Source organism: Taudactylus pleione, unplaced genomic scaffold (genome assembly GCF_031769625.1).
Source record: "Taudactylus pleione unplaced genomic scaffold, aTauple2 ptg000487l, whole genome shotgun sequence".
Taxonomy (NCBI): domain Eukaryota; kingdom Metazoa; phylum Chordata; class Amphibia; order Anura; family Myobatrachidae; genus Taudactylus; species Taudactylus pleione.
In genome coordinates, this window is record NW_028284889.1 from 947,127 (window position 1) to 970,779 (window position 23,653).

Below are 23,653 nucleotides of genomic sequence, written 5' to 3' on the forward strand. Positions count from 1 at the left end.
ACTTATGTGCTGTGCTTTCTTCTCCTGACCCATATGTTTGCCTACATACTGCCTTCTGATTTTTTTTTCTTTTAGTTTTGCATGTGTTGTATAATATTAATGAAAGTTCTCTATAATCTTGATTTAAAAAATTATATATTATACACATTACCTATATTGGGATATTTACTCAACATTGACTTGAAGAGTCAATTTTTTTTTCACTAACAGGCACTTGTTATAGACATTCAGCATTAGCAATGACCCTAAAATACAGGTGGAGTCTGTACAAATACTATAAGTGGTTTGATCTGCCACAATGCATTTATTTGCCTTGGGCGTATACAATAAAATGCCAATGAGAAAGAAAGAGCAATGCAAATAAAATCAAGATTAAATTATTTTTTTATTGTGTAAAATAGAAAAAAAATAACATCACAAAAACACAATATACCAATCATATATATTCCTCACAAAAAGGGAAATAATGCATATGATTTTCATTCAATTCCTTCTTGTTTGTCTTTTATAGCAACCTACAACAGAAAAAAAAAATAGAAACAAGTGTTAATGAAGAACTCTAGCATCCTCACCACTCTCCTCCAACATACTGTAGAAGAGAATTTAGAACTGTACTAAATACTCTTCTCTTCTTAATACTTGGAACCCACTAGTTGCTGTATTTATCAAGCATATAGTTGGTATCTTGACCTATGATATTCATCATTTTCTACCAGTTTGTGACCAGAGAAATCTCACACCCACTCCTAAACCAAATGAACAGTAGGATGGACCTTAGTATGCTAAAATAAAATAATTTGAAATAGAATATAATTCACTTAAAAGTACATGTCCACTTTTATTTTCTTGTCCTGTTTTTCTTCCATTGAGCTCTATAAAGATCCTTTCTCTAGGTTGACCGGTCACAGTGGGAGGTGTGTATAGTGACTGGGCAGGAACTGTCTGCGGGTCAGGTTACCACCCAGAAAACAAAACAAAATATCTGTATGAATGCTAGAACTCTGCATATTTGGTAAGGTCATACATTCTCTATGCCAGTGGCTCTCAAACTCGATCCTCAGGACCCCACACAGTTCATATATTCCAGGTTACCCAGCAGGTGCACAGGTGTAGTAATTAATCTCTGACACATTTTAAAAGATCCACAGGTGGAGATAATTAATTCACTTTTGAGTCTGAGGAGACCTGGAAAACATGCACTGTTTGGGTCCTTAGGACAGAGTTTGAGAACCTGTGCTCTATGCCAAAACTTACCATTGGTTTGCTTTGTATCGGAATGGTATAATGCGCACAAATTGTACGGCTAAAATACCGCAATTGCCCTACATACTGTATAAAGAGGAATTGCCATTTTATGAATTGAAGGGTAGTTTACTTCTTTTGCCTACGTAAGAGATGCTCATTTATATGGATTTTATGAATTCAAGATCAATAGATCTATTGGTTTGATATTTCTATGAATTAAAGAGGACATTAGGAATATAATTACATTTGCGTCTTGCCACTTCCATTTCTCTTTGTTGGTGCTCCATGTCTTTTGCTTCCACACACTGGACACCGATTTACTGCCGCAATTTGTCAGTACCTTTTTTTTTTCCTTTATACATTCACGCTGCTACCTGTACTACTAACTTTAATATTTTCATCCTGCTACAATATAGTAACAGGAATGTAGTCAATTTATAAAACTTAATTTTTAAAAAAAATAATGCTTTATGGATTTTGTGATGATTTATTGGTGAAGAATATAGAATGCAATTTGATGCTTCCATTTTATGATTAATATGGAGACAGTCTGAGCAGTGGATTTTTTTAAATTAAAACTTTTATTGAACCCTTTACTGACCCTTGTTCTAATTACTGCTCTTGCACAGCAAGGAAACAATTTTCTATTTCTTTCATTAAAGCTCATGTAGCAAACTTTTTTTTCACGTGTGAGAAATTTATTTTGTTGATTTAAAATTTTTGGTAACATATTTACATAGAAGCCTTTTGAGCCCAGGTGTTTTCCATGCAAACAGCAATGTATCTTTTTTTTTTAAAATACTTATTTTGCATATTTTCCATTGCATCTGTCATTGTTTTAGTGAGGCTGACATGTAATATAACATTAGTACAGACGGCAATAGCTAGTTGTGAAGTAAATAAGAAGCCAAAAATGTATTTGTTGCTTGCGCTATTATTTAGTAAACTCGTTGACCTAGTGTACAAACAGAAATTTAGTACAGTGACCATATCGATACGAAAGTGCCAGCGCCAGTATCCCAACATGGTTTCAATGCTACTTTAAAGTTTTAATGCCCGCTTGATTAAATTGCTTTAAGTTGCATTACAACCGTGGTGGGATACTGGAGCCGATAATTTTGTGTCTACATAGACGTCCTGGCAGAACATGGATAACTAAAATATATTAATCTGCTTACCCTAAATCTTTCCTCCAAAAGGGACAGTTCACTTATTAAGTCTGTGATAGCATTGGTAAATGCCTCTTGGGGACTGTATTCAGGTGTTGTTTGAACTCTTATTATAATTTTATGTTCCAGAGGATGTGGTACTTTGTATCCTGCAAACAGCACTTGAGGATCTTTCAACAACTGCCTGCAAAAGATAAATACAAATTATGTAGCAAACAGCATGTTCCTCACAATGCAAACTTTTAGCACTCACACTGGCACAGAATATTCAAAATACTATAGAACAGAAATGGAACTCCTTGGTGCAAAATAACAGCATACCCCCTCCCAATGTTAGGCCAATTATAGTTATTTCACATTGCTAATGGCGGGTCGCACCAGGCATCTGTGCATGCGTTGATCCCGGGTGCGACCCGCCTAAGAGACCTCTTTCAGACTGGCGGCTATACCTGTCACTAATGCCAGGTCAAAAACGTCACCACCATCACTGCTGAGCAGGCGCTTGGAGATGATCTCATCTCCAAGCCCTGGCTCCCCCTAAGCAGTGAATGGGACCTGGCTCGCCTCGACCCGGGTTACCCGTTCACACCGCACCGCGAGCCGGGTTGAACTCGTGTTCAACCCTGCTCGCTACCAGAGTTGAAATGCCGGGTCACTGGACCCGGGTTATTTCAACTGGCCTCTTTCACACTGCAGTAACCCAGGTTGCTGCGCGTTCATGTGCAGTAAACCGGGTTATTTGATGGCAGTGTGAAAGGGGTATTACTTTTATCTGCCTCCCTGGAATATATGAGAGAAAAACAGGGAAGACACAGGAGGATACAATATATAAAGTTTATACTTTGGAAGACCAACAGAAAAATTATCTGTGAGACAAATGTAAATCGGAGACATATAGTCAGGTGCATAAATATTGGGACATTGACAGAATTTTCATATTTTGGCCTCTATTCACCACCACAACGGCTTTGAAATGAAACAAACAAGATGTGCTTTAACTGCAGACTTTCAGATTTAATTTGAGGGTAATTACATCCAAATCAGGTGAACGGTGTAGGAATTACAACGGTTTCTATATGTGCCTCCCACTTTTTAAGGGGCCAAAAGTAATGGGACTATCAACTCAAAAGCTATTTCATGGACAGGTGTGGGCTATTCCCTCGTTATTTCATTAACAATTAAGCAGGTAAAAGATCTGGAGTTGATTCTAGGTGTGACATTTTGCATTTGGAATCAGTTGCTGTCGACTCTCAATATGAGATCCAAAAAGCTGTCACCATCAGTGAAGCAAGCCATCATTAGGCTGAAAAATCAAAACAAACCCATCAGGGAGATAGCAAAAACATTAGCTGTGGCCAAATCAACTGTTTGGTACATTCTTAAAAAGAAAGAACACCCCGGAGAGCTCAGCAACACCACAAGACCCGGAAGACCACGGAAAACAACTGTGATGGATGACAGAAGAATTATTTCCCTGGTGAAGAAAAACCCCTGCACAACAGTTGGCCAAATCAAGAACACTCTCCAGGAGGTAGGTGTATATGTGTCATAGTCAACAATCAAGAGAAGACTAAACAAGAGTGAATATAGAGGGTTCACCACAAGATGCAAACCATTGGTGAGCCACAAAAACAGGAAGACCAGATTAGAGTTTGCCAAACAACATCTAAAAAGCCATAACAGTTCTGGAACAACATCCTATGGACAGATGAGACAAAGATCAACTTGTACCAGAGTGATGGGAAGAGAAGAGTATGGAGAAGGAAAGGAACTGCTCATGATCCAAAACATACCACCTCATCAGTGAAGCATGGTGGTGGCAGTGTCATGGCGTGGGCATGTATGGCTGCCAGTGGAACTGGTTCCCTTGTATTTATTGATGATGTGACTGCTGACAAAAGCAGCAGAATGAATTCTGAAGTGTTTTGGGCAATATTATATGCTCATATTCAGTCAAATGCTTCAGAACTCATTGGACGGCGCTTCACAGTGCAGATGGACAATGACCCGAAGCATACTGCAAAAGCAACCAAAGAGTTTTTTAAGGCTAAAAAGTGGAATGTTATGCAATGGCCAAGTCAATCCCCTGACCTGAATCCGATTGAGCATGCATTTCACTTGATGAAGACAAAACTGAAGGGAAAATGCCCCAAGAACAAGCAGGAACTGAAGACATTTGAAGTAGAGGCCTGGTAGAGCATCACCAGGGATGAAACCCAGCGTCCGGTGATGTCTATGCGTTCCAGACTTCAGGCTGTAATTGCCTGCAAAGGATTTGCAACAAAGTATTAAAACGTGAAAGTTAGATTGAGGATTGTTTAGTTTGTCCCATTACTTTTGGCCCCTTAAAAAGTGGGAGGCACATATAGAAACCGCAGTAATTCCTACACCGTTCACCTGATTTGGATGTAATTACCCTCAAATTAAATCTGAAAGTCTGCAGGTAAAGCACATCTTGTTTGTTTCATTTCAAAGCCATTGTTGTGGTGAAGAGAGGCCAAAATATGAAAATTCTGTCAATGTCCCAATATTTATGCACCTGACTGTAATTAGGTCATTTTAAAAAAAATAATGATATTAAATGTGCTAGATTTCCAGCAATACTGTTTTCAGCTGATTGTTTCATTGTGTTGTGTTTTCAGACAGGCAATAAATTAATTAGCTCTCTTTTGAAATAAGCATACCCATTTTGCCAATTTCAAAACTCTGGTATTGTTTACCCTCCAACTCACATCTCCGGTCACACAGGGTCTGTAAAGAATGCAGAGATCATTGGTATATGCAACAATGGATATCCACAGCTCTATCCAGGAGCAACTATCCACTAATCATTTGTAAAGCTGGACACACACAGGGCAAATTATCGGCCGTTCAATCGAATGGCCTACATATCGAGAGTGCGTCGGTGGCTGTGTACCAATGACGTGTGGTGAAGTAAATGGCTGGGGAGGCACTGGCTTTTATCAGAGCCAGATTTACAGATACATATATGAACCAGAGGGTATTATACAAAGGTGCAACAGTATATAGTGCTGAAAATTAGGCATGTTTTGATCAGGACTGTGCAGAAAAGATAGACAAGGGAGGCAGTGCCTCACCTGCCATACACTTTTTACTCCAGAATTGTGACGCTAAAATGATTAGAATAATACATAGAAGATATTTATATTTTCTTTACATTTTTCTTATTTATAGTCAAAACTTTGGAGTATACCCAAGTATGACAGGAAAGGCTCTGCCTCACCTGACTACCCATCACTGGCGTGTATCCTCGATAACGCCCATTCACATGCTGCAAGGACCGCTGGTAATTGACATCTCAGCTGGGCAAACTCAAATGCCTGCCCAGTTGTGATGTCAGCAGAGACATGTCGAGCGGCCAATCGGCAAGTGTGTATAGCTTACCTGATCGGCTGCTCTGTTGGTGCGACAGCGGGTCGGCAGAGAGATCTGCCTGATGTGTACCCACCTTTAGTTGCTGCTCAGCAAAGCTTTATCTCTCTACCACTACTATCCCCACCAACATACAAAAAGTTAGGCACATCCCAGGTTTCCAATTAGCCTTGAACAACCAAACCACAGTTTAAAGCACTATTCCTTTACTTCACTGCAGTGGGTGAGAGGTTGAAAACATAATATAAAAAAAAGAAAAGAAATCAAGTTTGACCTTTAAGAAATTATTTTATTATTATCTTTTATTTATATGGCGCCACAAACGTTCTGCAGGATCCTACACAGAGGTATATGCAAGAATATAAAGTGATGTATTTAAAATGTGTACATTTTAAATATAACAAAAAAGTGAAGTGCGGTGCAGTGAACTGAAGAAATATCAATAAAATATTAGTTGTAATAACAAAATCTATTTATATGCAGGGTATATGCAAAAGTAGTTATCAGCTATTAAGTTTGCAATAAATTAAAAATACATAGAATTCAAAAAAGTCAGAATAAGTGTTAAAAAAAGAAATCAAACATAACGAAGCAAACCTATATTTTTTAGGCATATGTGGAGCGCCTGTAAGGAATGAGGCTCTAATGAGTGGTAGGTCCCTTTTTGGTAATACTACCAGATCTGTTATGGAATAGAAATACATTTCCTCGTGTAATCAATGTTGGTATGAGCAGCAGGTCCTGATGAAGTTAAGAACAGACATCCTAATAAATACCCACATATGGTTCAGCTCTGGTGGTGTAATTCATTTGACTACACAGAAAAAGATAGATATCAGTAAGGCGTTATATAAGTTTGAACACCCCCGGTGTCTAAATATATATATGCATAGATATTAAATGACAGGCAGAGAGATTAGTATCTTGTTTAAAGCACTAGTGTACAGATGTGTCCTCACTCGTTTCTGCTGCAGTCGCGCCAAACACCCCCTCTTGGCGCACCTGGTCCCGTGAGACTCTGCTAGCGTTTAAGTCGCAATGCAATGCGACTAGGATGCACCAGGAGACTTTGCTAATTAATTTGACATGCAACACTTGTACATCTGTGTGCGACTGAGTCAATCAGCATGCAAAGTGCTATGATGCAGCTGCCATAGCTTTTTACCAAGTTAAGTTCTGTTTACAGACTTGCTTGCAGAGAAATTTACTAATGTCGCATATCAAACTAATCAGCACAGTCTCTTTGTGCATCCAAATCACTTTGCATTGTGATTTAAATGCATCTTCAGCAAATTCTTCTGTTTAGAATTTACAATTAACATTTGTATTACATATGTTTTGTTGGTTAGCCTATGCCATTTTCATATTTCACTTGGTACGATGCAGGATCATTTCCCTTTCTCTCTTATGTATGCACATAATATAATTAAAAGAGAAAGGATTATGCACAAGACTCTGAAATCTAAGAACTGAGAAGTGTGTCCTGGAAAAAGAAAAGATAACCATGTGGGATGAGAGGCTGATGTGGAAAGGATCTCATCAGCTGAAAGAGATCCATCCAGCGGAACAACTAGGCAAAAATAAAACGTATTTCATCGTTTGGGCTTGGTCACATTATCATCAAACCAATGATCCCCTAAAGTCTCTATTAGTACGATTGTGTGACCAATAAAATGGTTCAGAATGAGAGTGACGTGTAATAGCCGATAACACAACACTTATTAGGAACTGTAATCCTTAACGGATTAATTGCCACTTAGTTGATTCACATACTGTATATAGTGACCTGATGAAGTATTAGATCAAATCCCTTGGTAAATAAGTAGAAATGGCCATTATAAATATATCTCAATTATAAAAATATAATAAAATAAGTGAAAAATCCACTTGTCGGAAAACAAAAATTAAAACATTCAAAAACAGAATATTGCAGCAAATAAGGGCATGCAAATTCGGTAAATATAAGAGTGCCACATAGCTAAATGTTAGTTATACCTCCAAATCAAAAGAAAATAAGCCTGATTTGAGGCAGGTCAATAGAGATATTGGTAAGGATCAGGAGATCATAATGAGAATAAATCAAAGTGGCTGAGTGATTACAATATCAAGACGCTCCAATGACGAGAGTAGTACAGTATCTACTCCAAACTGAGACAAATAAAGTTAAACAGCTGGAGCAACAGATAAATGTGTTGTATGCCACACCCCAACCCGCTCTCCAAAATAAAATAGTAACTGGTGGATATAATGCTGTTAGCAATAGTGAATCAAAAGGGTAAAGAAACTAGTAATAGGATAAGTGAGGAGATGAAAAACTCATTAAACCGCACTGTCTCCGGTTCTGGAAAGCTTGTTCCCTCTTGTCAAGTTGCCAATTCCTGTGGTCCTCTAGAATTGGAGACTTGACGACGATTGCATGAACTTTCCAGAACCAGAGACAGTGCGGCTGGAGCGGGGATTGATTGAAAAGCACTCTTTTTATTGTATTAAGAAGGGTACCCAACCTACCATACTGGTGGCTAGGTTTCCTCTCTGCTCTTTATTTGGGGAACTGTGACAGTTTCCCTCTGGATAGTATTACATAGAAGGGTGGATTCTCTACAGAATTGTTATTTCAACAAATTACACTATTGTATTTTTTTATGTATTGATATAGAACACACCTAGAAAACACAAGTAACAGGGGCTGAGAGTAATTTGTTCGAAATAATCCTATATTGAATCAAAGGGTGTTTAAGTGTCAGCGTTGCTTTTTAGTTGAGCTGCAGCCATCAGGTATGCTGTTTGCTTTACACAATTTATTTACTTTTATATAGGTGTTAATCAGTAGTAACAATTCCTGAATAAATTATTGTAAAGCCATAACGTAAGGAAATAATATATAGGGATGCAAAGACAGATTATTTTTTTTTCTTGGGGGGGGGGGGGGGGGGAGGGGATTTTAATAGCAACTATGCATATTGCCGGTTTTAGAAAATTTTACTTTACAGCAGATCATAATGATGGCAGCCTACAGTCAGTAAATGAGTTAATAAATTAATGTTTGGAGAATCTATCACTTGCAAAGGATTTATTATGTAGCATTATGTGTATTCATTTTTGTTGGAATGCATTTTCAGCTATAAATGTACCTATAGAACTGCATGAATACAGATTACAAGTGTTGCCGTTATAGAGATCATTGATCCTGATGAGTTTCAGGTCACCCACTGCACAGGGATAACTACATGCAGCCTTTTTAACTACACCTTATGCTGGACATAATTGTATAGTGTTTCTGTCAGATATCTGTCCAATCTGGCTGGTTGGAATGAAAATCTGGTAATGTATGGGAGCCAATGACAATCAACCAGTTGCTCACAAACACTGAAAAACAGAAATTGTCATCCAGACAAATTGGTTAAATCAAATGAATTTAACCAATAATTTTTGCCCATTTTACAGTGTTTAAGACTATATGGTCGATTGTCATTGGTTCCCATACATTACCCAGATTTTCATTCCAACCAGCCAGATTGGACAGATAATTGTAGAGTGTATACCAAGCATTAGATACATTTAGGAATTAATATAGTCACTTACGATTTAATAATATTTCCAATTGTATGATCTTCCTTGTTTATTGTGAACAAACAGGCATTCGGTACTTTTGTGTCCTTAGTGATAGTTATCCTGAAAAAAAATAAAAAATGATTAACGTATAGAATATATAATGGTTTTTCCATCTATTGGGGTCTGAAACATTAAAATCAGTAACAGGTGTCAACTGCCTTCTCATGTATTACAGTACTATTTATAATAATGTACAGCTGTATTTAAGTATGCACTATGTTTGTGGCAGCATGGTGGCACTGTGGGCTACCATTGCTGCCTCACAGCACGGAGGTCAAGAATTCAGTTCTAGGCAGGTTTTTATCTGTGTGGAGTTTGTATGTTCTCATGCTTGCAAGCACTTGCTCCAGTTTCTTCTCACAATGTGTGTGCAAACACTCATTAGGTGGGGTCTGATTATTATTACATATTCTCTTATAGCATTGAATGATATGATTTCCATAATTTACATGGCTTCTCCTTTGATAGGAGAAACCTTAGGTTTCAGCTGTGGAACAAATAGACTACCTCATCCCCACAGGAGAGGCTTACTTGCAAATTAAAAGGCCAACCATACCAAAACGTAAACAACGGCAAACACATTTGTGTACAATACATGTGCCTGAAGCATGTTCTTCCTTCTGACCTGTGATCACTGGAGCTTGAACCTAAATTATAATAGCATTCGCTTATGACTATAGTAAATACTGTTGGTGCACACTGACATTTTTCTTAACATGACCGATCAAGAACATTAAGACCATTCCTTATGGGTCCATCAAAGTGTCACCAACAAGGCATTAATTTAAAAAATTAGTGTTCTGGTAAGAACTTACCTTTGTTAACTCTCTTTCTTCGAAGTCCATAGGGTCCACAGGGAGACCTTGGGGTGTAGGTGATGGATATGGAATCCGGGCACCATGCAGTTAAAAGCTCCCCCAGGATGCACTAGGTCCACTCTCCCTATACTGCGCCCCCAAGCCAGAGGCACCTCAGTTCGTAATAAGCCAAAGGCCGGGGGAAGATAAGAGAAAGTAGACTGGTACACTCAAGAATCACACATTCTCACAAAGAAGGAGACTGAAAACTGGTGACCAGCAACATAGCCCATATGAAGCCAGGTGCATCAGGGCAGGTGTCCTGTGGACCCTATGAACTTCGAAGAAAGTTATCAAAAGGTAAGTTCTTACCATAACTAATTTTCTTCTTCAGGGTCCATAGGCTCTACAGGGAGACCTTGGGGATATCAAAAGCAGTCCTTTTAAGGGTGAGGACGCTCCTGTGCTGAGAGGAGAATCCGGTGCCCAAAGGAAGCATTCTGAGGCGAAGCTATCAAAAGGCATAGAACCTTAGAAAAGGTCTGGACAGAAGACCACGTGACCGCCTTACACAGCTGAACAGCCGAGGGGCCACAGCGAGCTGCCCATGAGGGACCCACGGCGAGCTGCCCATGAGGGACCCACAGACCGAGTGGAATGAGCATTAACAAAAGCCGGAACAGGAAGGCCTGCCTGCGTGTAGGCCTCTGAGATAGCCATACGAAGCCATCTAGCCAATGTTTGTTTATTGGCTGGCCCATCCTTTCTTGTGAAATACATAGAGCACAAATAAGGAGTCCGATTTTCGGAGGAAACTGGTACGGTTCACATAAATCCTGAGGGAGCGGACCACATCCAAAGAGGCCTCACCTGCCAAAAAGGTCTGGCGTTTGAAAGGCCGGGACTATAATTTCTTCAATGTGGAAACTAAAAACAACTTTAGGGAGGAACCCAGGGCGAGTGCGAAGCACAGCCCTGTCCTGGTGAAATATCAGAAAAGGGGAGCGACAGGAAAGCACCCCCAACTCAGACACCCTCCTGCCGGATGCAATTGCCAGAAGAAAGAAAAAAAAGGAGTCTTAGCTGTTAACCAGGTGTGGATATCCGGAAGCAGAGCAAGTCTTCGTTGAAACCATACTGACAGAGCAGAGACATGCACTTTCAATGAGGCTAGGCGGAGGCCGTGGTCCCATCCAGTTGGAAGAAAAGCCAGGACTCTGGAAATCCGAAACACCCGAGGGTCATAATTTCTGGGATGACACCATTGGAAATATGTATGCCACACTTTGTGGTAGATCTTAGCAGAAGCTGGCTTACGCGCTCTAAGCATTCTGTTGACGACAGAGCAAGAGAATCCTTTGGACCTTAGGAGGGATGTTTCAAGAGCCACGCTGTCAAAGACAGACGATCCAGGTCCTGGTAAAGGCAAGGACCTTGAGACAACAGGTCCGGACGTGGAGCCAATAGGAACAGAGTGTCTATGGAGAGACTCAGAAGAAGATCTGAGTTCCAATGACGCCTGGGCCAGGCTGGAGCCACCAGCAGGACAGTGCTTCCATCTTGTTTGAACTTCCGAAGGACTTGAGGAAGAAGAAGGGAGACTGGAGGAAACAGGTACGCAAACTGGAAGGTCCACTTCACTGACAGAGCATCCACCAAGGTTGCCTTGGCATCTCTTGTTCTGGACCCGTACACTGGTAACTTGTGACGGGAGGCCATGAGATCCACCGCTGGGAGGCCCCATTTGTCCACTAGGAGTTGAAACACCTCTTGGTGAAGAGACCATTCCCCTGGATGCACTTTGTGACGGCTGAGGAAGTCCGCTTCCCAATTGAGAGGTCTCTGGAATGAACACTGCCAAAATGGTCAAGAGGTGACACTCTACCCATGTCAGAATGGATAACACTTCTGTCCTTGCTGCCCGACTTAGAGTGCCTCCTTGATAGTTGATGTAAGCTACCATGGTGGCGTTGTCGGACTGAACCTGCACTGGTTTTCCATGAAGTAAGTGTTTGGCCATCTCGAGGGCCCTGTACATGGCCCAAAGTTCCAATATGTTGATTGGGAGTGTTGCTTCGACTGCTGTCCAACGACCCTGGAAAGAGTGCGGACTGTTCATTGCGCCCCAGCGACTGACATCCGTTGTTAGGAGTACCCAGCCTGGATCCAACAGGGGCGACCATTGGTTAGATGAGACGTCAGTAGCCACCAAGACAGAGACAGACGCACCTCCGGAGAGAGCACTATTGTCTGAGCTTTGATCAGGTGGGGCAATCCGTTCCATCTGGAGAGGATCAGCCTCTGCAGAGGCCTGGAATGAAATTGAGCATATTCCACCATGTCGAAGGTGGACACCATGGATCCAAGAACCTGCATTGCCGAGTGAATTGACACCTGGCGACTGTGGAGGCATCTGCGTATTCGGAGTTGTAATTTGGAGATCTTGTCTGAAGTCAGAAAGAATCTCTGCTGTTGAGAATCCAGTAGGGTCCCCAGATGAATCATCCTCTGCGAGGGATTCTGGGAGGACTTTTTCCAATTGATTAACCACCCATGCGCCTGTAGAAAGGCAATTGTCAGTTGCAGGTGGTGGAAAAGCACTTCTGGAGAACCTGCCAACAGAAGGAGGTCGTCCAAGTATGGTAGTAGCCGGATACCATGATTCAGCAGATGGGCTGCCATGATAGCCATAACTTTGGAGCTGTGGATAGGCCAAAGGGTAGCGCCCTGAACTGGAAGTGTTGCTGTAGTATAGCAAAACGGAGAGAACGCTGGTGAGAAGGAGTTATAAGGACATGCTGCCAATGTGTCAACAATCTTGTCCAGGTCTGCACCAAACAAGATCTCCCCATTGTATGGTAAGGCTTCCAGGCCTTTCTTAGAATCAGCATCCACCCTCCAATAGCGCAACCACAGGGAACTGCGAGCAGACACGGCCGTGGCCGATACTCTGGAGGTCAGTAGACTGGAATCCAGAGCAGTCTCACCAATATATGCAGCCACATCCCTAATGTGGCCAACCAATGACACCAGATTCTCAGGATCTTCCGAGAGGAAGGAGTCCTCAAGGGCATCAGCCCAGCTCTCTATAGTTTTCGCTACCCATGAAATAGCCATGGATGGGCGGGCAACAGCTCCTGAAAGAGAGTATATAGATGTCAGGCAAGTTTCCACCTTCCAAAATGTAGGATCCTTTAAGGAAGACACAGGTAACGTAGCACTTTTGATTACGTGTAACATGGGAATCCACCGCAGGGGGTGATTTCCATTTTTTACAATGAGCCTCAGGAAATGGGTAACATGAGGCCAATCACTTTTGAGGCTGATACCTCTTACCAGGTGATTGCCAGGCAGCAGCCATATGATCTACTAGTTGATTTGATAGAGGGAATACTGCCGTAGTCACCTTGACCAGTTTAAACTGAGGGTGTTTGGCTTGAGGAGCTGGCTCATCATCCTCTATTACCAATATGGATCTGACAGCACGCACCAAGGCAGGAATATTAATATTTGACCTAGTCTCCGCCTCTTGCAGAGGTGAGTCAGGGTTAGAGGCATCAGCAATCTCTCTGTCGTCAGACTCAGTTGTGTGGACTGAGATGACAACACAGGCCGCTTAGCTGGCTTCAGGGATTTCTTACCCTGCAACATGGTCTGAAGGGCAGTAGAGGAAGCCGCCAGGCTTTGCACTGAAGTAGAGAAAACATCTACCCATGGTGGATGCATAGCCTGCGGTAGTCCCTGTAAGGGAATGACAGACTGCTGAGGTACAGGAGGAGTCTGCATAATCTGAGGTAGACCCTGAGAGGGCATGATGGTCTGCTGAGGTAGACCCATCTGGGGAACAAGAGCAGAGACCGCCAGGCGGCCCATAATGGAGGCCAGGACTTGAGAAAAGGCAGCCCAAGGGGGTTCCTGTACAGTTGTTGGGGGGTTTGAGGTGCCTGGAGGATTATAACACCTCACACATAATCCCTCCTGAACCAAATCCTCCTCACTTAAACCTGCAAGATAGCAGAATGGGTGCAGAAGTGTGTTATACCCCTTTCAGACTTATCAAGAATCCCGGGAATTTGGTCTGACTCAGCCAAATTCCCGGGTAGCCGCCCCTTCTATCGACCAGGGGTTTCCCCGGGACTTAAGTTGATTACCCTACTCACGTCTGAATGGTGGTACCCGGGAATTTACTACTCCCGGGCAGCACCAAGCAGCTTTTACATGGAGTTGACACGCAGCGTCCTATAGGACGCTCAGCGCGGCTGCTCACCACCCCCAGCACCGGTTGGCTGTGTACAGAGAACCCCAGCCGGATGGTGAGGACACCCGCCGGCGGGTCTCTGCCACAGCGGGCTGCCCACCATGCTGGTCGCTGTGTCAGCGACACAGGACCCCAGCCGGACGCCGGGGACACCAGCACTGGAGACCGCCGACTGGTCCCAGCCATAGCAGGCCACCTGCACTCCCGCTGGACCACCAGGGAATTAAAAGAAATGAAAAAATATATAATTAAAAAAATAAATAAATCTGCATTATGATTGGACGGCTTCTGGCAGCCGAATGATGACATCATCATCATCAGCCAGAAAGGGGATAGGCTAGTAGGAGCAGATGGCAGAGAAGAGGCAAGTAAGCAGAAAAACCCTGCTCTTGTCTGAATGGTGCTACACGGGAATTTCCCGGGTAGACACTGGGAAAGGGGGGTCTCGACCAAATACCCGGGAATTTGCACAGGAGAAATTCCCGGGTCAGAGCAGGAAATTTCCCGGGTTGTATGTCTGAAAGGGGTATAAGTTACCCTTGTCGGACATGTCTGACACGCAATATGGCACTGGGTATGATGCAATCACGAGTATATAGGATGCTAGTCAAGAGAGCAAAACACTGGTCCTGACTGATGCTTGGATAAACTGCAGGAGCCCACTGCCTAAATATGGCACAGTGCAGCACACAACAGTATGTGACAGACCTCAAATATCTTTTTATATATGTGAGTTATAAGAACCACTAACTACACCTGTATTAGTTAATTATATATGTACTGCTGCACTACTGAAACAAAAATATCTATACGATTAAGCAGCTCACTTTGTAAATGGAAACAATGTATAAAATGAAAAAAGGAGCGCTTGTGATAATAGATTAAAATGAAACTTATGTGTAGCACGATTCCTGTAAAGAGAAAGGTGATTAATATGTTTATAAGCTCATTTTGGCACAGTTAAAATCTTTAAAAAGCGTTGCTTGTGGGTTCCAAAATTGCCAGTAGCAAAGTGTTGACCGGCTGGCTGCAGGTAGAACTAACTAGCTAGCCCTGTTACTGCCTACCTTCCGTATGTGGTCTTCTCCGCAGCTGGCTGGTTCCCTCTGATATTTTGCTGCTGTATGCGATGATTCTCCGTTGGTGTGCGCGATGTGAAGCGCTGCTCCAGAATAGGAAAAATAAGCTTTTGTGATGTGTGCATGCAGACATCACATAAGCTTATTTTCCCTATTCTGGAGCAGCGCTTCACATCGCGCACACCAGCGAGATATCAGAAGGAATCTTTACAGGAATCGCGCTACACATAAGTTTCATTTTAATCTATTATCACAAGCGCTCCTTTTTTCATTTTATACACCTGTATTAGGGCAGATTAGAGGAAAGGTATAGATATATGCTGACAGATATGGAAAAAAAAGAGACAGACAGGCAGCGCTAGCATAAGTTATATACAATGCAGAATTCACACTGCAAATTGGCACTACAATCAACTACACAGAATCAGTGTCTGGTAGGCTATAGTGCTACATACACTAACCCAAGGGAGAGGTATGTAGTAGGACCAGACCTCGCGCTGTCCTGAGAAAGCTGCGACTGCACCACTTGAAGAAAATGGCTGCCGGAGACCTCAGAGGGGGCGTGGCCGGAGAACAGCTCAGAGAAGCCAGACCTCAGAGGAAAAGGCGTCCTGAGCTGAGGTGAGGCGTCCTGAGCTGAGGTGAGGAGCCACTTGAAATGGGGAAGCTGTCTCCCTTGGATTATTGTTAACCCCCGGAACGCTGGTTCCCGCACAGATTGTCTAGTGGATCGCGGTGGCTAGAGCCTGCGTCCACACTCAGGCACCTCCGGTCTGTCCCCTGAGTCCGGAGGTATCTACTGCCTAATGACCCGCCTTACCTTTCCACTTAGTGTCCGGCTGCAGTCTGGGTCCTCCCTGGGGGGGCCTTGGCTAGCAGTGACCCCTGGAATGCCCGCCGAGATCCCCAGCTCAGTACTGGCGTCGCGGCATCGGAGGGGTGACGGAGTGGCAGCGCAGACGTCCCACTGCTGCGCGCTCTAGTTGAGGTAAAATTAAAAACTAAATAAATAAAAATAACAAGCTTAAGGCCCTTGTGTAATGGTGACCCGACTCCGGCCGGGCACCAACGAAACTGACCCACAGCTATACGAGCGTCCAGGAGGACGCTCCATTTTTATGGAGGACGGCTCTCATTCAGAGCGAGCTCTCTGCTCAGAGCGTCCGGCTCTGAATGAGGGCCCATATCTCTTGTTTTCTACTTCAGGGTCCATAGGGGGTCCACAGGGTTGACCTTGGGGATGTCCCAAAGCAGTTCAACTAAGGGCGGGGACGCTCCTGTGCTGAAAGGAGCACCCGGCGCCCAAAGGATGCATCCTCAGAGGCGAAGGTGTCAAACGCATAGAACCTCAAAAACTTTTGAATTGAAGACCAAGTGGCCGCCTTACACAGCTGAACAGCAGAAGCGCCACGTCTAGCAGCCCAAGAGGGACCCACAGAACGAGTGGAATGAGCCTTAACAGAGGCTGGCACAGGTAAACCCTCCTGTGCATAAGCCTCACAAATAACTGAACGAAGCCAACGGGCTAACGTTTGCTTGTTGGCAGGCCAACCCCTCTTATGAGAACCGAAGAGGACAAACAATGAATCAGACTTCCTAACCGAAGCAGTCCGGTTCACATAGATTCTGAGTGCCCGGACTACATCTAAGGAAGCCTCACCAGCTGAAAGGTCAGGTGACTGAAAAGCTGGCACAACAAGTTCCAGATTAATGTGGAACTTCGAGATCACTTTGGGCAAAAACTCAGGACGAGTGCGGAGCACCGCTCTGTCCTGGTGAAAAATCAGGAAAGGAGGGCGACAGGAAAGCGCCCCCAATTCCGACACCCTCCTGGCAGAAGCAATTGCCAGAAGAAAAACGGTCTTAAAACGTCAGCCACTTGAGGTCCACCGACTCAAGAGGCTCAAAAGGAGGACCCTGCAAGACCCGTAGCACCACCGCCAAGTCCCAAGGAGCCACAGGAGGCACGAAGGGAGGCTGGATCCTGAGAACACCCTGGAAAAAGGTGTGAACATCCGGTAGTGTAGCAATCCGTCGCTGAAACCACACGGAGAAAGCAGACACATGAACCTTCAGAGAGGCCAGGCGTAAGCCGAGGTCCAAACCTGATTGAAGGAACTCCAAGATTCTGGAAACTCGGAATACCTGAGGATCAAAGTTTCTGGATTCACACCACTGAAAATAAGTGCGCCACACCCTGTGGTAAATCCGTGTGGAAGCAGGCTTGCGTGCCCTAAGCATGGTACCAATGATCGAACTGGAGAAACCCCTAGACCTCAAGACGGCTGTCTCAAGAGCCACGCCGTCAAAGACAGCCGACCCAGATCCGGGTAAAGGCAGGGCCCTTGAGACAACAGGTCCCGACGCTGAGGGAGAAGGTATGGAGCGTCGATGGAGAGGCACCTCAGATCGGAGTACCAAGGACGTCTGGGCCATGCCGGAGCTACCAGCACGAGCGTGCCGCCGTCCTGCTTGAATTTCCGCAGAACCCGAGGAAGCAGGGATATCGGAGGAAACAGATACACCAGGTGAAACGTCCATTTCACCGGCAGCACGTCTACCAGACTGGCGCCTGCGTCCCTGGTCCTTGACCCGTAAACGGGCAACTTGTGATTGTGACGGGAGGCCATCAAGTCCAGCTCCGGCAGCCCCCACCTGTCCACGAGTAGCTGAAACACCTCTGGGTGAAGCAACCATTCCCCGGGATGCATGTCGTGACGGCTGAGGAAGTCCGCCTCCCAATTGAGGACTCCGGGAATGAAGACTGCCGAGATTGCTGGAATGTGACACTCCGCCCAAGCAAGGATGCGAGACACCTCCGACATCGCTGCCCGACTGCGAGTTCCTCCTTGGTGGTTGATATATGCCACAGTGGTGGCGTTGTCGGACTGCACCTGAACCGCCCTTCCGTGAAGAGTGGGACCGGACGACTGCAGGGCCCTGTATACTGCCCGCAGTTCCAGAATGTTGATGGCAAGAAGAGCTTCTTCCGCAGACCAACGACCCTGAAGTGACAACGAGCCGGTCACTGCCCCCCAACCCCGAAGACTGGCATCCGTCGTGAGCAAGACCCAGTCCGGGATCCAAAAGGGGCGCCCCTCGACCAGATGAGCTGTCTGAAGCCACCAAGCCAAAGACTGCCGAACCTCCGGGGACAACACCAGCAACTGAGAGCGGATCCGGTGAGGTAACCCGTTACATTCCGATAGAATCAGCACCTGCAGGGGTCGGGAATGGAACTGGGCAAATTCCACCATGTCGAATGTTGACACCATGGAACCCAGAACTCTCATAGCCGAATGGACCGACAGGCGGCAACTGCTCAGGCAACTGCAGGGAGGAGACCTTCTCCGGAGTCAGGAAGATCCTTTGCTGACGAGAATCCAGCAGGGCTCCCAAATGAACCATCCGCTGAGATGGAATCAGGGAGGACTTTTTTCAATTTATCAGCCACCCGTGCGCTTGCAGGCAAGCGATCGTCTGGTGGAGATGTTGAAGCAGTACCTCCGGGGAGCTCGCCAGCAACAGGAGGTCGTCCAGGTACGGCAGCAGCCGTACATTCTGGTTCCGAAGATGTGCGGCCATGACCGCCATAATCATCGTGAACACCCTCGGTGCCGTGGAGAGACCAAAGGCAACGCCCGTAACTGATAGTGGTGTTGAAGGATAGCGAACCTCAGATACCACTGGTGCGAAGGTGCTATCGGAACATGGAGGTAGGCGTTCTGGATATCCAGGGACACCATGTAATCCCCCGGTTCCATCGCCAGAATGATGGAACGTAACGTTTCCATCCTGAACTTGGGAACTCTGAGGAATTTGTTCAGAGACTTCAAGTTGAGGATAGGGCGATGAGAACCATTGGGTTTCTGCACCAGAAACAGAGAAGAAGTCGGCCTCCCACTCTGGGGTCCCCCAGAGGGAGGCCCGTCCCATCAGGCAGAAGGTTTATCTTCCTGCTTGGAAGAAGGGCGCCTGGCACTCCAGGCCTGCTTCTTAGGCTTAGAAGCGGCCTTGGTTGCAGACTGCCTTGGGAAGGACTGACCTTTGGCCTTGCCCTGAACCTGAAAGGACCGAAAGGCAGAGCTCCGTACCTTGGTAGGTGCAGAAGCCGAAGGGAGGAAGGCTGATTTAGATTTAGCCAGAGTGTCCACAATTTTGTCCAAGTCTGGACCAAAAAGCAACTCCCCATTAAAAGGTAAGGCCTCCAGTCCCTTTTTGGAGTCAGCGTCAGCTCTCCAAGACCTCAGCCACAAGGACCGACGCGCCGACACCGCTGCAGCCGACACCCGAGAGGTCAGCAGGCTTGCATCTAACGATGCTTCCCCAATGTAGGAAGCCGCATCCCTCATTTGTCCTATCAACGCTCTCTGGATCTCTGGAGCATCCTCCGGAAAGGTATCCTCCAAAGCGTTGGCCCAGCTCTCGATGGCCTTAGCCACCCAAGAGATGGCCATGGACGGACGGGCCACCGCCCCCGAGAGAGAGTAGATAGACTTTAAACAAGTCTCCACTTTCCTGTCCTAGGGATCTTTCAGGGAGGAGATCGACGGCAAAGGCAGCGTAGCGATTTTAATTAAGCGGGTAACGTGGGAATCCACCGCGGGCGGAGTTTCCCACTTCCTGCAATGAGCCTCCGGAAACGGATAGTTCGAAGCCAACCGCTTCTGCGGTTGGAACCTCTTGCTGGGCAACTGCCAGGCCCCTGCCATATGATCCGTTAACTGGTCGGACAGGGGAAAAATCGTCGAAGCTACTTTTGCCTTCTTTAAATTTGGGTACTTTGACCTGGGGGCCGGCACATCCTCCTCATCCTCCTGGGCCCCGGCATCCGAGTCAGAGTCCTCATGGATCTCCCCGTCATCCGAAGACACATCCGTGTCCGTGAACTGAGCCGCCAGTGAAGCCGGAACGGGTCGCTTGGACGCCCGTGGGGGAAAATCACTGTGCAACATAGATTGAAAGGCCGATGACGAAGCCGCCAGGCTCTGAACAGAGCTGGAAAGGATGTCCACCCAGGGAGGGGGTACGGCCTGAGGATACCCCTGAAAAGGTACCATCGACTGCTGCGGCACCGTGGGGGATTGCACAAATACAGGCAAACCGGCATAAGAACCCACAGTCTGAGACCCGGGAGGGGACTGCACCAGACGCGTCACACCCGGGGAACGGGGGATGGTAGGCTGGGGCAACGCCCTAGAAGGGGCCGCAGTCGGGACCGCAAGTCGGTCCGCGATCGACGCCAAAAATTGCGTAAACATCGCCCACGGAGGATCCTGCGCCACCGGGGGTTTAGAAGGTCCAGGTACCAACTGGCACCGCCCGCACAGACCGTCCTGAGACAAATCCTCCCCGTCAACTCCTGCCGAACAGCGTCGGCAGGAAAACAACACAGGAGCCACAGAGCGCTCATTCTCCTCATCAGACATGACACAAACTTTTCACAATAAAAGTGCATCACTGAAACGAGGTAAGGCATATAACACCTACGCACTCCCAAGCATGCAACACAAACAGCCCACCAACTAGTACTGAGTAGCACACCGCAGTATGTGACGGACCTCACAAATACGTAGATTTATATAAGCGAGGTTACACAGAAAGAACACTCTCCCCCACGCACCTGCCAGCCGTAGGAGAAGGAAAGGAATAGGTAAAAAGCTGACAGTAAGTACCAAAGCACAGACAGCAGCACTAGCAAAAGTCACATACCATGCAGGAAGATATACTCACTGCACCTTCAGCTACAATCAACCTCCCAGATTCAGTGTCTGGGAGGGCTATAGCGCTGCGAACACTGTCCTGATCAGGGGAGAGGTACGCAGGGGGACTGGTCCACTGGAAACCTGCCTGGGAGCTCTGCGATGCTGCCTGAAGATGGCCGCCGGAGAGCACTGAGGAGGAGTGGCCTGGAGATAACAGCCCAGCGACGCCAGCACACATGAGAGAAGGCGCGCTGGGCTGAGGGGAGGAGCGCTAAAGCAGGGAAGGCTGCCTCCCCTGCTAGTATTAAACCCCCCGGGAAGCCGGTTCCCCGCCGGTCTTACACCCTGGAGGTCAGCAGACACGCGGGGTACGCTACTAGCGCCGCCGGTCTGTCCCCAGAGACCGGCGGCTACAAGACTGCATTTCCTCCGCGCGCAGCGCGAAGCGCTGCCCGCGGCTTACCTGGCCCCTTGTGTCCGGCAGCAGTCAGTGGGAGCTCCCGGAGCCACGCTAGCACTGACTCCGGGGTCCCGCTGCGATCCCCGGATCAGTACCAGCGCCGCAGCGCCAGCGGGGCTGTTGTAGCGGCAGCGTGGACGTCCGGAAGGACAGTCTGATGCTGCTGCTCTGAAGATAGTAAAAATCTTCTTTAAAAAAAATAAAAATAAAGCTTAGGGGCTGCTTATGCAGCCCCACTGCGCAGGGTGACCCGACTCCGGCCGGGCACCAACTAAAACTGTGGTGCCTGTGGCTCGGGGGCGGGGTATAGAGGAGGACGGACCCAAGTGCATCCTGGGAGCAGCAAAGCTTTAACTGCGTGGTGCCCGTGGATCCAGCTATACCCCAAGGTCAACCCTGTGGACCCCCTATGGACCCTGAAGTAGAAAGTGATGTTTATACCTTAAATGGTGTGCTGGCTGAATTCCCTATCTTGTGAATACAGGAAGTGGATAGAACATTTACATTATTTATATGGCCTGGCACCCGCACAAAATCAATTGATGTAATTTGTGCGGTTCATTGGAATTGAGATATATATACGCACATACACATTTCCCCAGTTCTCACCCCCCAGTACACTCACTTCTTTTCGCCTTCAAACAGCAGGAAGGACTCGAAGGCCGGGGGCGCGTTCATATCTGCATACAGCGGGCAGTTTCCTGCTCAGTGTCGCCCGGTCCAGCGGCTGTAGTGGTAGTAGGTAGTGTATAGAGATCCCCAATCCTTCAATCTGAAGGGGATACACAATGCGAGACGTCACATATGCGCCGCAGCGACAGCTCCTGCCTATGGAACAGCACGTGTCCCAAACCTGTCTCCAATGCCCGACATTTTTAAGAAGTCATAAATTCGGTGACGCAGGAAAGCGACTTCCATAAAATGGCTGCCATCACAAAGATTGATCTTTTGTAAACTGTATTTCACGTCGTGCTGCATGGTTTTACACGCCGGAGTGCATGTTCCAAGACGTTATAAGTGTAGCAGGCACTCATTTCACAACGGAACAAGAGAGCGCTATGCGGAGAGACCACTTATGCGTAATCAGACTGCCAATTAAATGGACTCATCTTGCTTTTCCCTTCCCAAAGATGGCCGCGCGGGCGCTTCCGGCTCCCGCCACGAGCCGTCACGTGGTTGTGGGCTGGAGCTCTCCGTATTGTTGCCATTCGTCTGATTGGCTGGTGGCCTGTTGGATTCTGTGCCTAAACGCTGCGCAAGGGACAACGCTGGTGGCAATAGCGCGGCGCTCACAAGACTGCGTCACATCATGTCCTGTCAGGTGGAGGCGGCTGCCGGGAGCACCGAGGACACGGGAAACCTGGAAGGCTCCAGACAGGTAATGACAGGGGGACGGGAGTCCAGGCGTATCCCCCTCCCCCAGTCCTCCTCCGCTGCGGGCACACGAGGGAGGACAGCCTGGTCACACCTGTCACCTCTCCCGCACCTGTGCCCTCCATGCTCCGCTCAGGCGCCGTACATACGGCCAGCGGGACACGTGCACTCTGTAACCGGAGCAGCGCTGCGTGTGCGGGCGGAAGGAGAGACACATGGGTGCAGGGTGCATGCTGTGTGCGGGTACAGGAGGCAGCAGTACAGTATATACTCTGGGGCTGGCACACCTGGTTCTACCACCCCTGGCTCTGTGTGAGGACAGCAGATCACCTTCCGCCAGGAACAAAGTTATCTGCTCCTGGATTTCCCACTTGTCTTAATTTTTAGCGCAGGAGACGGCAATAATATCTTCAATTAGTTCAACACAAGTGACTGCAATCATAAATTAGGTGGGAAGTGCATATTGTACCTGGTGGAAGGGGTCATGTTAGGGGGTATGGGGCAGAATTGGTTGCGGGCTCTGCCAGTGTCCGGGCGCCATATGCTTGGCACTTTCCCTGG

The 23,653-nt window shown here is 46.5% G+C and overlaps 2 protein-coding genes across 4 annotated transcripts in view; one reads left to right on the plus strand and one right to left on the minus strand.

The window, feature by feature from the left end:
• Positions 1 to 366: 366 nt before the first annotated feature.
• Positions 367 to 23,436, minus strand: LOC148502650 (DNA-directed RNA polymerase II subunit RPB11-a). The gene is made up of 5 exons (XM_088449519.1): positions 23,380 to 23,436; positions 22,344 to 22,490; positions 9,390 to 9,479; positions 2,424 to 2,598; positions 367 to 515 (listed from the first exon to the last, which is right to left on the minus strand). The coding sequence occupies exons 2-5, from the start codon at positions 22,394 to 22,396 to the stop codon at positions 480 to 482; spliced, it is 354 nt and encodes a 117-aa protein (XP_088305645.1). The 5' UTR covers positions 22,397 to 22,490; positions 23,380 to 23,436; the 3' UTR covers positions 367 to 479.
• TXLNG (taxilin gamma) overlaps positions 22,860 to 23,653 on the plus strand; it is a 70,005-nt gene continuing 69,211 nt past the window's right edge. For 2 of the 3 annotated variants that reach the window (XM_088449516.1, XM_088449517.1), the window contains exon 1: positions 22,860 to 23,096. In XM_088449516.1, the coding sequence (XP_088305642.1) occupies positions 23,028 to 23,096 (69 nt within the window). In that variant the 5' untranslated portion in view covers positions 22,860 to 23,027. The remainder of the gene's footprint in view (positions 23,097 to 23,653) is intronic. The other variant, XM_088449518.1, reaches the window with a different exon arrangement.